The 16,809-nt window shown below is 32.8% G+C and overlaps 2 protein-coding genes across 2 annotated transcripts; both read left to right on the forward strand.

Annotated features, from left to right (window-relative positions):
• Positions 1-1,580: 1,580 nt before the first annotated feature.
• On the forward strand, positions 1,581-5,371 carry LOC116119047 (anaphase-promoting complex subunit 10). The gene is made up of 7 exons (XM_031405003.1): positions 1,581-1,831; positions 3,198-3,428; positions 3,519-3,579; positions 3,683-3,775; positions 3,924-3,994; positions 4,934-5,038; positions 5,119-5,371. The coding sequence occupies exons 2-7, from the start codon at positions 3,250-3,252 to the stop codon at positions 5,186-5,188; spliced, it is 579 nt and encodes a 192-aa protein (XP_031260863.1). The 5' UTR covers positions 1,581-1,831; positions 3,198-3,249; the 3' UTR covers positions 5,189-5,371.
• Positions 5,372-7,463: 2,092 nt separating this feature from the next.
• On the forward strand, positions 7,464-11,945 carry LOC116119055. The gene is made up of 3 exons (XM_031405012.1): positions 7,464-7,732; positions 8,241-8,423; positions 11,427-11,945. Exons 2-3 carry the CDS (start codon positions 8,262-8,264, stop codon positions 11,592-11,594), a joined length of 330 nt encoding a protein of 109 aa, XP_031260872.1. The 5' UTR covers positions 7,464-7,732; positions 8,241-8,261; the 3' UTR covers positions 11,595-11,945.
• Positions 11,946-16,809: the final 4,864 nt, after the last annotated feature.

Here is a 16,809-nt window from a genome sequence, read left to right on the forward strand (position 1 = left end):
CCAATTGATCGATTTGTTTTAGGCTTAGCTCGACGTGCCACCATTGCAGATGACTCAACACGATTAGCTTCACCATTTAGAGTGGTTCTGCGAACAGAGTCACGACGTACGTAAGCTTAGGCTTCTTCAAGATCTAATATCGTGTCCTTTCTAAGAATCTCCCCTCAGACTTGTTCGAATTATGCATCCAAATCCATTCAAGAAAATGTGTACACACAATCTTTCAACTGATTTTCTATAGGCAATAACATCATTAGGATCTTTCATTACAATCCTGTCACGATGATCAAGTTCTTCAAAAATTTCCACAAGATCACCATAATACGTTGATAGAGGGCGACCAATCTGTTTGGTAGAGAAAACTCTCTGATTCAATGAAAAAAGTAGTGATTAGTCTGATCCATCATAGAAAGCTTTGGCTAGAGCATTCTAGATTTCATGTGTGGTGCGTAGTCGAATATAGTGCTTCTCAATATCTGGTGACATAGAGGTTAGCAACCACCCCTTGACCTTTTGATTTTCAGCATACCACTTCGCATAGAAGCATCAGTATCTTGTGGGAGTGGTGTTTTGCCCATAATATATTCAAGCTTCTCACGTCTTGCAATTTGCATCTCCATGATCTAGGACCATACATCGTAGTTAATTTCAATAAGAATGACGCTGGATGTAAAACCAGAGTTTTCGGATTGAACAAAAATGATTGGTGTTGATTCAGTTTTGTCATTCGACATGATGCAAAATAAAAATTGAGAGTTCAGCGGTGATCGGAACAACTCTGATACCAAGTCAGAACTAAGGTTTTGGAAAAACTTGTATTGCTCTTCTCAACGTTGGCATAAATAGCCACTATACATGGTAAGATCCTAAAGTTAAGGATCGTAATAGACTAATCTAGAAAAGAATAAACTACCTAAATAATTATAGAGATTCTAGTCTATTCTATACAAGTAGAAGGAAGTAATCTTGGAGCATTAACATATCGTACACCAGCTTGGAAAGAATCAATCAAGAAATGTCAACAAGAAATAATCTTTATGTAATAGTATGTTATAATTGGGTTAAGGATAAAAATTTGAGACGAACACCCTTTTTAAGCTAGCAATTCTCTGGATTCTCTCCATAGGATGCTAAGTGAATATTTGCCTAGTGGACATTACAATAGTTTTTAATTTTTGAATTTTATCAATTAAAAAGGTTTCAATCGTCAGTTTGTAGATTCTGAAACCATATCATAATGATCAACGTCATAAAAGATAATCAATTAAGGTATAATAGACTTTTCTATATCATTAACTTTTTTTTTTTTTTTTGGTTAAATTAAATGGTTTTTTTTACGGTTAAGCTTTCTTTTTTTGTCTTTTTAGAAACTTATATCCCTCTTTTAATTGTTTTAATAAACATATGTTGTTATTTTGATTTTCTCCTCGTTAAATATGATAAATCCTTTAGTTTTTTCTTCTTTCTCATGAATATTTTTTAAATTTCAGTCTAGTAATAAAAATTAATCATTGATTTTCTTGGAAATTCTCATTAAATTTTGTCTTATTCATAAAACAAAAATAATTTTAAACTAGAGTTGTCTATGAGTGGCGTGATCGGATTTGATGAGCATAAATTCTACAAAACCCGACTTGATCAAAAAGTACCTGCCCGAATGTACTGAAAAAGCCGCCACGGTGCTACCCACTCAGTATCAAAGCGGCTTAGCGCTTTCAAAAATCAAAACCCAAAAATTAGTTTCAAAAATCATCTCAACACTTTCTATGAAGCCCAACACTAACACCATAATAATTTCGGTCGGATCTTGAAGAAGGAAGAACCATTTTGAGTAAGTTCAATTTTTACTCTTTTAATTTCAAATATATTTCTCTTTCAAGAATTTCGCTTCTTTTCGACGATATAATCTGGGCGAAAATGTAGAATATGATAAGAATGGAACATTTTTAGAGTTTTGATAATCAGCTGAGTTGAAAACTCTGTTAAATACCGTGGAAACTGGCCTCAATATCATAGTATAACTTTGTTTTTCTTTGCTGCTTAGAAAAATTAGAATAGTAGGAAATCTGATTCTGAACTTTAGATTTAAGATAAATATGTTATTTAGCTTAATAGGATTGTGTTATGGCGTGTTTTGGAGTGCTTTTCACACCATTGACAGCAGTTTTTTTAATAGTTCAAAGCATTTCTGCACAATTTTTTTCTTTTCTTTTTTTTTTTTTGTGTGTGTGTGTGTGTGTTTGGCTGAAATGCTTTTTTAGATTAAAAAAAAGAAAAGGGAACTTAAATCTGCTTTCTGTAGATAATCCTGATAGATTTTTGTTTTTTGATTTTAAGCATAGTTTTAGATAAGGAAAAGATTGGAAGTTACACTTCTTAAGTATCTCACAGGTGCTTTTGTGTAAAGCATTCATGCTCAAAATCACTCATGTCATAGGCGCTTTCTGGAAAAAGTACTTCCAATTCCCAAATGCAGCTTTACTAATTGTGTCTTATATAATCCTCTTTTTTCTGAACAAATTAAAGGCCACCGGGATTGTGTTATTGATTGTTACTTATGTTTGTTTAGTTTATCTTATAAAACAACTTTTCTTAAAATATCTAATTTATTATATCTACTTTAATTCATTGAATATGTTTGCTTATATTAGTCACTTCTTTCTAAATTACATATTCTAATTTTGTTTGATGGACTTGTGTTCTCCCTTGGGTTCAGAGATAATGTTTCTAATCTTTTCTGGTAACTTGTAAAAACACATCATCTTATATAGGAGTTTTTTTATTCTTGTTGTTATTGTTCTTCTTTCATTTTATAGAACTGAATGACTTCTTCTTGATGCATAATTCATTGTAGAATTTCCCAGCAGTCACTTCATTTCTGTTTTTTTTTTCAATTTACATGAAGGCATTTTGGAAATTTCTAATCTTACCATCATGCTTAATTGTTGTCTTGGAGGGGGAGGGGAAGTGTTCATAGTTTCCCCAGCTTGAGGGGTATCAATTCCATAAATTTGAAGTAGTCATTGATATTTACCCTTACTTTAATCACTTCTAGATTCTCATTTTCATCAATTTTTGTTGATCTGTGAGGGGGAAAAGGTTGTAGTGGATAAGGGGAAATTTGGTTCCTCGATTCTCCATTTCCCTTCTTACTTAATTTACCAATGAAATTAATTTCCTCCTTTTCCTCATTTCAGACCTGTTGTAGTCAATTGCTCAAGTAAGGGTTTATGTAAACAAGTAAAGAACATGGCAACAGAATCATCAGAATCAGAAGAAGAAGGGAAATTCACAGGAGGAAATCAACACTTATTGGTTGATGATGACCTCAGAGAAATAGGCAAGAAAGCTGCTTGGAGTGTTAGCTCTTGCAAGCCAAGCAATGGCGTCTCCTCTCTTCGTGATGATAATCTTGATACCTATTGGCAGTAAAACTTCTCTTCACTCTCTCCAATCTCTTTATCTGCTTAAAAGCTATTGCTTTTTAGTTTTATTAAAAAAAAAAAATTGGATTTTAGATCAGATGGTGCACAGCCACATTTGGTTAATATTCAATTCCAGAAGAAAGTTAAGTTGCAAGTATGTATTGGGTATCTCTCATTTATTTATTTATTTTAATCTGATTTTGGGTGTTGAGATTTTTGCGCCGAAAGTGAATTTTGAAACTTATTCTGTTTTGAAGTTAGTTGTTATTTATGTGGACTTCAAGCTTGATGAGAGCTATACACCTAGTAAGATCTCTATTCGAGCTGGTGATGGTTTCCACAACTTAAAGGTATTTTCTTAAATTTTGGACTTTTATGTCTTATATTAAGAACTTTATGAATCAGGATGATTAATGAATCAAAGTATGTTCCTTTCTATTATATGCCTTTATTACAAATCAGCTTGTTTGATTCTGGGTTTTGCCCATGCAATTTTAGGAGATAAAAACTGTGGAACTTGTCAAGCCGTCTGGGTGGGTTTATATATCTTTATCCGGAAGTGATCCTAGGTAAGTGGTGTATATGTCTCTAAAACATTCCGCCCGCTTATTCTGTGCTCCTTGTAATCATATATAACATCATGTTCCATTTTATTTAATTTAGGGTGAGAAATAGTTTAATTCCAATTTTGTTGTATAATTGCATTGTGTGCAAATTTGATATTTGACTAACAGAGAGATGAGAACTAACAGAAGGTTATACTAGAATGGATGGTATTGGTGGATAACTTTACTGTTCAACCCCTGCTCACATCAACCCATTTCAAGAATCAAACGCTGGTTTTCTTCCTTTTCCTCATCTTGCATCAGATGAAAGTAGACATTTTAAATATTATTTTGGGCACTTCAATTTGAAGTGAAGAATACAAGTTGATACCTCTTGTTATCATCAAATGTTGGACGGGGGTGTGATAAAAGTTTGACATGAAAACTTTTGAATCTCATAATAAATTTTTGCATAAAGTAACTTTCAGAAATTCATTATGCAAGTTAAGAGTGTAATTCGTATATTACTGTTTCTTAAAACTATATAATTTTAAAAAATATTGTCATCCTCAGTTATGTTTAGGATTCAAGTTGTCCAATTCCGACTTCCCCTTTGTATCCGAAATTGTAAGAAAACATGCAACTGTTTATATTTCAACAATCTTTACTATGATCCTGTCTCTTGTTTGATTTGTTTTTTAGTTATTGAAAAACAGATGAGATGAGTGTTGACTTGATGATCTTACTTTAAGCTTGCTGGCCAAAAGATGTGTAGCAATAAAGAGTTTCTTTATAATTTTTCTGTTTGAGTATTCTGAAATTCCTTATCTTTGCAATTTTAATGTGTTTAGCATAATGATTGTTGATTTGTTGCTATGTGAAATTGACTAACGTGCAATTGATGCATGAGATATCTTAGTTTGCCTGTTTCCAATGTTCAATATGGATTGAATTTGAATGCAGGGAAACCTTTGTTAATACTTTTATGTTGCAAATTGCGGTATTGTCAAACCACCTTAACGGGAGGGATACTCATGTCCGGCAAATCAAAATTTATGGCCCTCGACTGTGCGTTGTTTTCTCAAATCCTCTTTTTCTCTTCTTAGTTTCTGATCACTATAATTTCAATCTCTTTTATCTTGGTGCAGGAACCCCATTCCTCATCAGCCATTTCAGTTTACTTCAAGGGAGTTTATTACATACTCTACAGTGAGATGAGAAATGTGGGACTTTTTTGGCGTTATCGGATCATATTTCTGTTTTCTGATGTTAAAGGTGGAAAATATGTAACTCTTTCCTTCAACTTTTTGATATTTTATTTTGCCTCTCTTGTGTGTAACTAATATGAACCATCAGTTCCGAAATCACTGTGACAATTTTTTTTTTTTTTAATCAAAATACTAATGAATTTATTAATAAATTATTTTCAGTAATCATGGATTCTATATTAATATATTAACCTATCTGTATTAAGTAAAAAGAACCTCACTATATTTTATGCTAATTGAAAGCCTATATAAGGACTAATGTTTCTTGATAATTTTTTCATAAAAAGGAAATTATAAAATAGAAAATATCTACCACAGGTTAACTTAAATTAAGGTTTGTGTATTTCATGTTATTTTTGTAAACCAAAACAATAAAGACCATGAGAAAAATAAATTGAACTATTTATCCAATAAAGTTTTTGATCTTTAAAATAATGGATAAGAGAATTTTTAAGATATAGTTTTAGATATAATGTCTTAAAAAAATCAAATACATTACAAAATTGACATGGTATAACGTGATTAGAAAGATATAAAATTTAAAATAAATAAATGAAAATATTTTTACTAAGTTTTAAGGGTGATGATTGATTAAAAATGAGTTAAAAGTACAATTTCTCCTAAGGTACTCATGAATGACATTGCTCTTTATATACCTAAAATGATAACTTATTGTTAGACTTAGTTTAGGATTATCATACTTCGCTCCATAATATCTTTTTAGTTAACTTTAAAAATAATCAGCTTTTGATAAAATTTATTAGGGTTATTTTTTTTCTTAGTTTTAGAATTAATTTTGTTTTTAGGAGAGGAAATATAAGAAATTTAAAATACAGGTATATTTTAAACATTTTTTTTTCTATTATTAAAACATATTAAAAATTATGTTTTAAATAAAAAATTTAGATTTTAAAAAAAAAAAAAGTTGCCATAGCTGACAATGGTCGGCTAGTGCCACGCCAATGACAAAACACTACGGCTGAAACTTTTTCGGTTTGTCTAAGTGTTGACTGTTGAGAGGTTAGTGACAAGGATAGTTTGGTATTTAAATGAAAAAAAAATTGGTTATAAAGGTACAACATGTGGAAAGTTGGTTAATTAATAGCGTCCCCTATTTGTGGTTAAATTAATTAATAACTCATAAAATGTTGGGCAGTAATTAGACTTATGGCAGTAAAATGTGTGAAAAGTGATTTGAAAATTGAAAAAGCAAAAATCCAAAAATCTCTACTGAAATCCAGCGTGAGCGCTTTCAAAACCCAAAATTAGTTGGAAAAATCATTTCAGCAGTTTCTCTTAACTCAATTACCATCAACATTTCAACATTATAATTTCGTTGGAGCTCCAAGAAAGCGTTTCTAGATGTTTTGATCCTCGATTATGAAATTAGGGCTTTCTCTCAACTTCGATCAGTAAGTGCATTCTTCACTCTTTCAACATTACAATTTCATGTTTATTTTCCGAGAAAATGCTATTATACGAATGAACTATTATAGGTTGCTGATAATTTGCTGAGTTGACTCTGTGAGCAACCATTGGAAGTTTTTTTTTTTGTTTTTTTTGGAGTAGTTCAAAGAATTTCTTTGTTAATTTGTTAGGGTTGGGCAGACAAACTTCTTCGGTTAAATGCCTTTCTGAAAAGCTTAGATAAGTATTGGGAGTAATCTTTGATAAGCACTTCATAGATGCTTTCCAGAAAGTATTTGTAATTTTTTTTCTTTTGTAGAGTCTGTGTTATTTAAAATCACTTAAANTTGTTAGACTTAGCTTAGGATTATCATACTTCGTTCCATAATATCTTTTTAGTTAACTTTAAAAATAATCAGCTTTTGATAAAATTTATTAGGGTTATTTTTTTTCTTAGTTTTAGAATTAATTTTGTTTTTAGGAGAGGAAATATAAGAAATTTAAAATACAGGTATATTTTAAACATTTTTTTTTCTATTATTAAAACATATTAAAAATTATGTTTTAAATAAAAAATTTAGATTTTAAAAAAAAAAAAAGTTGCCATAGCTGACAATGGTCGGCTAGTGCCACGCCAATGACAAAACACTACGGCTGAAACTTTTTCGGTTTGTCTAAGTGTTGACTGTTGAGAGGTTAGTGACAAGGATAGTTTGGTATTTAAATGAAAAAAAAATTGGTTATAAAGGTACAACATGTGGAAAGTTGGTTAATTAATAGCGTCCCCTATTTGTGGTTAAATTAATTAATAACTCATAAAATGTTGGGCAGTAATTAGACTTATGGCAGTAAAATGTGTGAAAAGTGATTTGAAAATTGAAAAAGCAAAAATCCAAAAATCTCTACTGAAATCCAGCGTGAGCGCTTTCAAAACCCAAAATTAGTTGGAAAAATCATTTCAGCAGTTTCTCTTAACTCAATTACCATCAACATTTCAACATTATAATTTCGTTGGAGCTCCAAGAAAGCGTTTCTAGATGTTTTGATCCTCGATTATGAAATTAGGGCTTTCTCTCAACTTCGATCAGTAAGTGCATTCTTCACTCTTTCAACATTACAATTTCATGTTTATTTTCCGAGAAAATGCTATTATACGAATGAACTATTATAGGTTGCTGATAATTTGCTGAGTTGACTCTGTGAGCAACCATTGGAAGTTTTTTTTTTTGTTTTTTTTGGAGTAGTTCAAAGAATTTCTTTGTTAATTTGTTAGGGTTGGGCAGACAAACTTCTTCGGTTAAATGCCTTTCTGAAAAGCTTAGATAAGTATTGGGAGTAATCTTTGATAAGCACTTCATAGATGCTTTCCAGAAAGTATTTGTAATTTTTTTTCTTTTGTAGAGTCTGTGTTATTTAAAATCACTTAAAGTATTTTTTTATTTTTTTATTTTTTTTTATTTTACAGAAACACTGATATACACACCATTACTGATTGTTATGCTTTTATGTCTTCCTTTTTATGGACAGATTATAGGGGATTTCTTTATGTGTATTTGTTTTATGTTTATTTTACTGAATGTTTAGTTCTTGAACAGGTTTTGTGAAAGCTGCTTTTAATGATGTCAAGACCCTTGTTACTTGTCTTTCTACTGCTTATACTTATAATCACCTCTCAGTTTGAGTGGCGACAACAACTTGTTGTTGACCTTGACACTACTCCAACTATCAACCAGAAGCAGTACCAAATCTCGAAGAGAGAAGAAGCTGTAAAAGAGAAGGTAACAAATCTTTTATTTTTAGATATGTTTGCTTCCCGTGTGACCTCCTTTTACCTCTGAATTTTATAAAAATATGAAAACAAAATTTGCCTACTGAATTAAGGAATTTAGTTTCTGCTTCTTCAATTAGAAACTCCTGCAAACATTTCATTACACTTATTTTCATGTGATTTTAAAAACTAATGTTCCATTTGCCATATGTGAGAAATTGGGATTGATCAAATTGAATTTGTTTTGCTAATGTGATCACCTTCTGTCATTTTATGCTTAACTCTGCTTTAATTACATGTATTGTTATGAGGGTTTAAAATTTTTTTAAGGTCCTGTATCAATTAAGTGGTCCATGAAAGGAATGTGAGACTTCACTCAATTGTATTTTGAAGGTTTCTATGACAGAAAAAGTCTTTCCTTGATGTCACTGATGATTAAAAAACACACAGGGGTCCTAGTTCCAGTAAGGACGTTTCCCCCCTTCGCTACGCTCTGCCCCCTGGGGGGGACTAGACTGACTTTCCTCTCAATCGGCGAGGCCTAGGTTACACGTCCGGTTATGGATCTATCTCTAATTCTGACAAGGACGTTTCCCCCCTAAATCCCCCTCAGGGGGACTCGTTTGACTAATTACATTCTTTATTTCCCAGTTGGACTAATTAGATTTTCTATTTGGCAGTTTTCCTAATTAGATTTATTGCCAGTTGATAAAATCATATAATGACCATTGAATCTTCAGTGGCTGTCTATATATATATGTGTGTGTGTGTGTGTGTGTGTGTGTCCCTATAGGTTAACTGATCTGTGGAGAGAATGTTAGGCTGTATTCAGGTGTATTTTGAATGTTTCTTGGATTGGATAAGCCTTTCCTTTGCACTGTTGATGACTAAAATATAAGAATAAGAAGCATAGCAGAGATTTGAGTCATGTGTGATAAGTATTTATATTACCTGGTTTGATTACATATATTGTTTACGAAAGTTTAAATGCCTGCTTTAAGTTCTTGTTTAAGTTAATTGATCCATAGAAAGGATGTGAGGCTGTAATGCAAGAATTTTAGTTTCTTACATTGAAATATACTAAAACTAGAGGCGCAAATGGATCATCTTGTGTTGCTAAACCTCAGTCCATTCCATGCCCCATGGCATGACAATGCCCATTGAGATAACATGGTTGTGGTTGTGCCATGTTGCTGTGATATTTGTTTTGCTTCTTTCCTCCTTGGTTATTTTTTTTTAAAATTTCTTGTAGAAAAATTATTAAAGTAGTTGTTTTGAACTGTTAAGAGGGTGAGTTTGCTCATATTTTCCTTTTCAATTAAAAAATTAAAATGTCATGTTGTCTCATGTCAACCTTCCCTACTGTCCTAGTGTGTGCCTTGTGGTGTCATAATAGGGCTACCCATTGATCCCCACGTTCTTGCCCCAACATAGCTTGTCAGTATTGCCATGCCTGTATAAACACCAAACTTGATTGTGTTGTACCTATGCTATTCCAACCTGATTTACACTAAACTTGACCATAGACAAAAACAAAAAACCCTTTGACTTATATAGCTTATGTAATGTTAGGATCCCACATTGGAAATGAATGGGAGGGTTAAATGGCTTATAAGGAGTTGGGCACTCTCCCTTGGCAAACCGGTTTTCCAAAGAGAGTTCTACCTAAGCCTACAAAAGGACCACTGCTCAGCCCAATTCCTATCAAAAGGCCCATTGTCCAACCCAATTCCTATCAATTTGGGAGAGGGTTGCTATCAAATGGTATTGAAGCCAAACCCCGCCTGAGCCAATGTTCTAGAAGGGGCGACTTGGGAGAGTAGGCCAAGAGAGAAAGGCTGTAAGTGGCCCAAAGTAAGCCACCCAGAGTGAAGCCGTCCAGAGCATGCCAACATGGATGTTGGGTCTCGAAGCATGAGGGAATGTTAGGATCCCACATTGGAAATGAATGGAAGGGTTAAGTGGTTTATAAGGAGTTGGACATCCTCCCTTGGCAAGCCGGTTTTCCAAAAAGAGTTCTACCTAAGCCCACAAAAGGACCACTGGCCAGCAAAATTAATATCGAAGGCCCACTACCCAACCTAATTCCTATCAATTTGGGAGTGGGTTTCTATCATGTGACCATTCTGTCAAATCACCTATTCTGATTCCCATGTAATCTGTGTTCTGGAGATTATATGACTTTGTACCAAATATGCTATAACAACTCAGGTATCACTGGTTTGTCCTACACTTTTAGAAAAATTAAGAATCTATTGGCTACCTTTTCATAATAGGTTTCTAAAATCATTTTATTTCATCATAAGAAAATAATTGTAACTGTTGAATAAGTGTCCACCAATGTATTAGTTGCAATCTCGCAGCTACTACATTATGCTGGCTAACTTTTATGTTCTTTCTGTTAGTTCATGACAAGATGGCTGCATTTTTATTGCCTAATAACAATAGAATATTACGATGATTGTGCATAGAGTTGGTAATTGCTGCGAATATGCTGGCACTCCAGTGCTTTGGACTTTATACAGCACAATAATTTTTATAATCATCATGCTTAGTTCTAATGGCAGTTGCATAATGCTGACCAGTAACTGTGAACTACTGGTATGTATGTATGATGAAATAGATAGCATTAATTATCAAAATAGTGGCTGTTTGATTAACACGACTCATAGTTATAAATTGTTCATAGCACACATGGATAATTATCCATTATATGGGGGATCCAATACTGGTTTACGTTATCTGGATTGTTCTTAACCTAGTTTATGAGTAAGCAATTATTTTGTGTAATCTGAAGGGAGAAAAAAAAAAAAAAAAAGAAATAAATAACACTAAAAAAATAAAACAGCTTGTAACACATCAGATGGGAGTGATGATTTAATTTATAATTTGTATCATATGATCATATGCTTTATGCAAGCGAGTTTTCTATATTACATATGAAGTTAGTTCTAGCATGGTTTTGGAGATTAATCTTTGCTTAATGTTTACTAAATATTGTCACTTCTTGTAGATCATCTTATCACAAGAGAAGAACATTCAGAGACTTAATGAACTTGTACGAAGTCTGCAGGAACAATTGTTGTCGTGCAGGGGCAATAATGGGACAACAAATGGCACTGTAAACCACATGACCAAGCATGTTATTGAGCTTGAACGACAGCAGATTCTGGAGGACTAGGCAATTGCTTTACAAGCCTCTGTTTAAAGATTTGGTCTCTTGATGTTGTAAAACCTTCATCTCTCTGCCCAATTTCGATTTGAGGTTCCTTTTGATGTAAGTTTTGTATCTTTTTCATTCAACTGAAACATGCATGATGTTAAAGGGCCACCATACCCATCCGAAGTAATTGACAAGTAAAAAAGCATTGTATTCTTATAGTGATCTAGTATGACATTCTCGTAGCCAGAAACTTAGAGCTAAAATAAGCATGATATGATAAAAAAAACCTACAAAGTGGAAGTAATTATATATTGCTTCTTGTAATATTAAAAAAATGATAATAATTGAGACTAAATATTGTTGATGAAATTTCAGTACTTGACAGAGTTTTGTGTTTTACAAAAATTGTTGCTTCCAATGTAGAAAATACATGAAACAATGCTGCACAGAAGAGTTAATTGCTTCATACAGTGTGTGTACGGTTAACATTTTGTTCTATGTGTTGGTTTTTTGGTGTCTTTATTTTTGTTGAATTTTCTGATTCCTTCTAAACATAAGTGTTATGAAGAGAGGATTGTGGGATAAGTGGAGTTGGCAATGATGTATTTTGCTTGTTTCCTTTTATTCTTTTATTTTTATTTTTATTATTTTTTACCCTTGTGTTTTGTTTTACCTAGTTAATTATCTAAATTCAATTTCAGAGTAATTTCTATATGGAATCAGGATTCTGAAATTGAATCTCTGCAGAACTGTGGTACGGTTCGTTTCACTGTAGTAAGTAAATCATAGGTAATTATCCTGTTGTATTTACCCATTTCATAAATGTATATGGATGTTTATTGCGCCCCTAAAATTATGAACTTTTGTAGTACGTTGCATTGCGAAGTTATGTGCATTTCAAACTAATGATTTCATATATAGATAGATATTCAAAAATCTTATGTAGGATCTGGGATTTTATTAAGGTCTAAATAGAAAACAAAATTTTGAAGTGGATAGTTATGTTAATTGCTTATGGAAAGTAACATTTAAATATAAGAAGAGAAAGATGAAGAACAAAGAAGAATTAGAAGAAAAAGTGCATAAAATTTAGATTAAAAACCTCAGTTGAATCATATAAGTGAAAATTTAAGCTTCTACGTTTTTCAGTATGAATGTTCTGAACTACATTAGCCACTGGTTTAGCTGTGTGGGAGTAAGGCATTCACATTGTTTGCAAAATTTGATGTTGTATTGCTTTATGGAAGTTAGCATTTAGGAATTCAATGTGTAGAAAAAGGGATAGGGTTTGGAAAGAGAGATATTTGATTATGAAAAGCTGAAGAATAATGAGAGGACTGAAGAGGAGAGGAAAACTAGGTTTCCATTACCAAACAAGTCATTACTTCATTAATCAAAAGCTAAGAAAATACTATTATACACAAACATCTATACACTTAGTTTGCTCATGAATTATTATATTAGAATTAGAATTTCTGATATATGAGAGAACAAGGAGTCTTCTAACTACAAAATTTACCTCAGATAAATTAAATAAATAAAGTAATACCAAATAACCCAACTTAAGATTTAACATAACTATTATAAGACCCTATCATGTGGGAACTTGAGAAATTTATTATGTTCCTCCTTTATTCATACAAGTGCTTATGACTTGTAAATTATATAAACTTAGAAGTTGAATGCCTTACAAATCAACAATAGATTCATTTTCCATGGCTCCATATTCAAGATTAGTTGCTTCTAATTAATAGTTTCATTGTACTTCAACAAGCATCATTTACGTTTAATTTGAATTTAAAAACATTGAAACTCTTGAGGGTTTTTTTGGATTAAATATTGAATATGATTTTGATGGAACCCTTTGAATTATATGAGAAGCACAGATAACATCTCATGTAGTAGTAAATATTGCATCGGCAATATCATACTCTCAGACTGTGATAAAACATCTCTCACATAGGATCAACAATTATGCATTCTTAGAATGAGCTGGAGCCGTGCCTCTGTAGGAATTGTTTCCTGGAAAATTTAAGAATATTTTGGTAAATTATATCATTCTGGAAACAGGAGTTTGTTGCCTTTAATAAGTCTGCTACATTTTGAGAAAATGATTTTATTGTTAGTTGTTGGCATATTATTTATGATGAGTTCTATGTTAATATGATGTAACAAATGAAGAGATTTGTTCAGAGAAAGATCAAGAGTCTTCTTCAAGATAAACTTAGCCAAATTGTCCCGTGAAAACAGTGAAAGTTACAAATTTGTTGTTGCTGGGGGATTGCAGGAGTGAGGTGTTTGCGGTTCACATTTGAAATGATATATGAGTTTTTTATCAACAATATTATCCTAGCTCCTTTATGATTTTGAATTGTTTAGAGTTTATTTCGTGATATGTTGTTTGCAGTCAAGCTTGAATTTATTTGCATGTCAAATGAACCGAGGTTAATCGTTACTTTAAGCTTGTAAAATTTGCAATTTTAGCTGGAGAAGCTGCTGCACAATTCATACATGGGGTTAATTACCTGTCACCTCTGAGGTTTGGCGTAAAACTTTTTCTTCCCCAAATTTGGAAACAAGCATGTCATTCCCGATTAGAGGTTCTTTCGATTAGATGTAATGATGTGAAGGGTAGAAAAGGCTTTTTGAATAAATTTTTGGCTTTTTTTTACATTCGAGAAATGCAGCAGTACCAAAATGGTTGTTTATTCAAAATGAATTGCCATTTTGGCTGAAATGGTCAACCGTTTAGTTTAAACTTCAAACTGCGTGTTCAAGTTGTCAACCGTTTATGCAGACTTCAAACTGCGTGCTCAAAATTGTCAACCGTTTATGCAAGGTATGTTATCTGTCTTTTGTATTGTTATAATTACCTGGCAGAAAGATCATTTAGGGGTAAGAATGTTAGCTTCCCAAAATTGGGCAAGGTTTTCACACCAAAATTCAAGTGGCAATGTACCCATTGGAAAATAATTACATTTATTAGTCCAAGTCTAATACATAATTCAATTAATGTTAAGATATACTGTGAACACCAAGCTTTTCAGCAATCAAAAGCCCGAAGAACAGATGATATAGCCTGGGCCAGGGGTCATAAATGTTTAAAATCGTTCTAAATAGTTTTTACTTGTTCATTCTTTCCTAAGCAATTGTGGGATTCATTTGTTCCAAAGAATATCTATATTTTATAAGATTCCATAAAACCGCACAAGTTTGACAAAAGTGATATTTTGTGTTCATACTCCTTATTACCATTAAATGCAATTTTTTAATCAACATTTGACAAATTTTATGAAATTACAAGGGGTAATTTAGTTGGATTCTATAAAATTTTTCTTATATAGTAGAATCTTCCTATAGTCATAATGTTGGGATCAACTAAATTTATTACTATAAGAAGATTATAACTTAATAGAGGTGTAATTATAAGAATTATTTTGTTGATTAAAAAATTATTATTTTGATTTCTTAATTTATAATTCATGTTTTAGTAGTATTAGGGTTTCAATTCATTGTTTTAGTGACATTATGATAGTATGGAAATGGATATCAAAGAGTTGTTACAAAATTAAGTGATCAGATTTGACAACTTTACTACACTAATCAAATAGATATTAATACCACTGTTTTAAAATCCGGATTGGACCGGCCGGTTTGATCGGTCCAATCGGGACCCGGGCTCTACTTTGGTCCAAATTATTATTAAACTCGCTAATACTAAAAGAGTTGCTTTGGACCAATATTAGACCGGTGTTACAGTACAAACCGTTCGGTTCGACTGGCCCAAAACTTATTCCGATCCGTTAATTGAGCCCTAGAAAAAACCTAATCTTAATTCCCTTGCATCAGTTTCATTCGCCATAGGCCATTTCAGTCGTTGCAACTTCCATTTTCATCTCTAAACCACAACTTCCATTTTCATCTTCTTTAAAGTGTAAAGTTTACATTTACTTCCTCATCTTCTTCAACTTACTTCCTCCATCGAAATCCAATCTTCTTCATCGAAATCGAAGACCTGGAATTCATTAACGAAATCGTGACTACAGCATTATGTCGGCTTCGTTTCACTCTTAGACAGTAGAGTAAACACTCAATCCATCATCAGGATGTTGAGCTTGCTCATCTCGGTCATCATCATATTGAGTAATTATGGAATTACGAATCAGCTCCTTTACCATTGCTCCAACACCCATTGTTTTTGTATCAAAATCGTTCTTCTTCTACGCATCTCTTTCAACTTCCTCATCCTTCTACTTCTGCACTTGCTCTCTTCTCTCTTTGTTCACCTCCATCACAGTCACAGATCTTTTGAGTTGTGTTGGAGATTTTCTAAAGTATTCATAGATGCCCTCACCCACACGTGGCTGGAGTTAAGCAGTACATGTCCTACCTCTCACCATTGTTTTAAAACCCGAACCGGAGGGCAACCCGCTCTGCTCTCCGGTTCATGGGTTAACCGGTCCAATCGGTTGGACCGTCGGTTGGATCGATGATGTCAGCACATAAAAAACCTTTTGTATTTTTTTTAAAGGATTTCCATTTTTTTTTTTAATAAGACAATACTATTGTACCCAATATGAACATCTTCTCTTCACATCCAATTTTGATTTAACTTGTGATTCCTTTAATGGGTAAAAATACAATAGTTTAGCTTCAGTTTTCTTTAACAGGTGACCGAGCAAGTGTTGACTTAATTGCCAAAAAGGTATTTCAAAATTAGGATTGAGATTGGTGAAACGCCTCTCAACCAGACCAAGCTTTGTGACATCAACCACCCTTGTCCCCTCACCATCCACAACCTTCCCTTCTCCCTCCTTATCGAACAGAGGAGCCTTGAACCGGTCAAAAGTCGATAGTCTCTCTATGGCACCCCATTGCTGAGCAATTTCAACATCAGAAACGAGCGCCTCATCATCATCCTTTCTAGTGCCTCTTTGACTCGAAGATGACTTGCGCCTCAGCGAAGACTTTAAGCTTCTTCTGAGCTCTATTGGACTAATTCTCATCTGTTCCCGACAAATTGCGTCATTTTTGAAGCGTTTGTTCACAGTTGTGAAGCTGTGAAAGGTTGGTGGTTTGGAACTTAATCCTCCGGCTTCTATCCATTATCAGTTTCCTTGCATAAATAAGAATGCAGAAATTAAAAAAAAAAAAAAAAGGAATTAGCAAGAAGTACAATTTGACCTCTAGAATCACAACTCTAAAGAAAAATGAGTTAAAATCAAAATTGTAC

This window comes from Pistacia vera, unplaced genomic scaffold, assembly GCF_008641045.1.
Source record: "Pistacia vera cultivar Batoury unplaced genomic scaffold, PisVer_v2 Contig87, whole genome shotgun sequence".
NCBI lineage: Eukaryota > Viridiplantae > Streptophyta > Magnoliopsida > Sapindales > Anacardiaceae > Pistacia > Pistacia vera.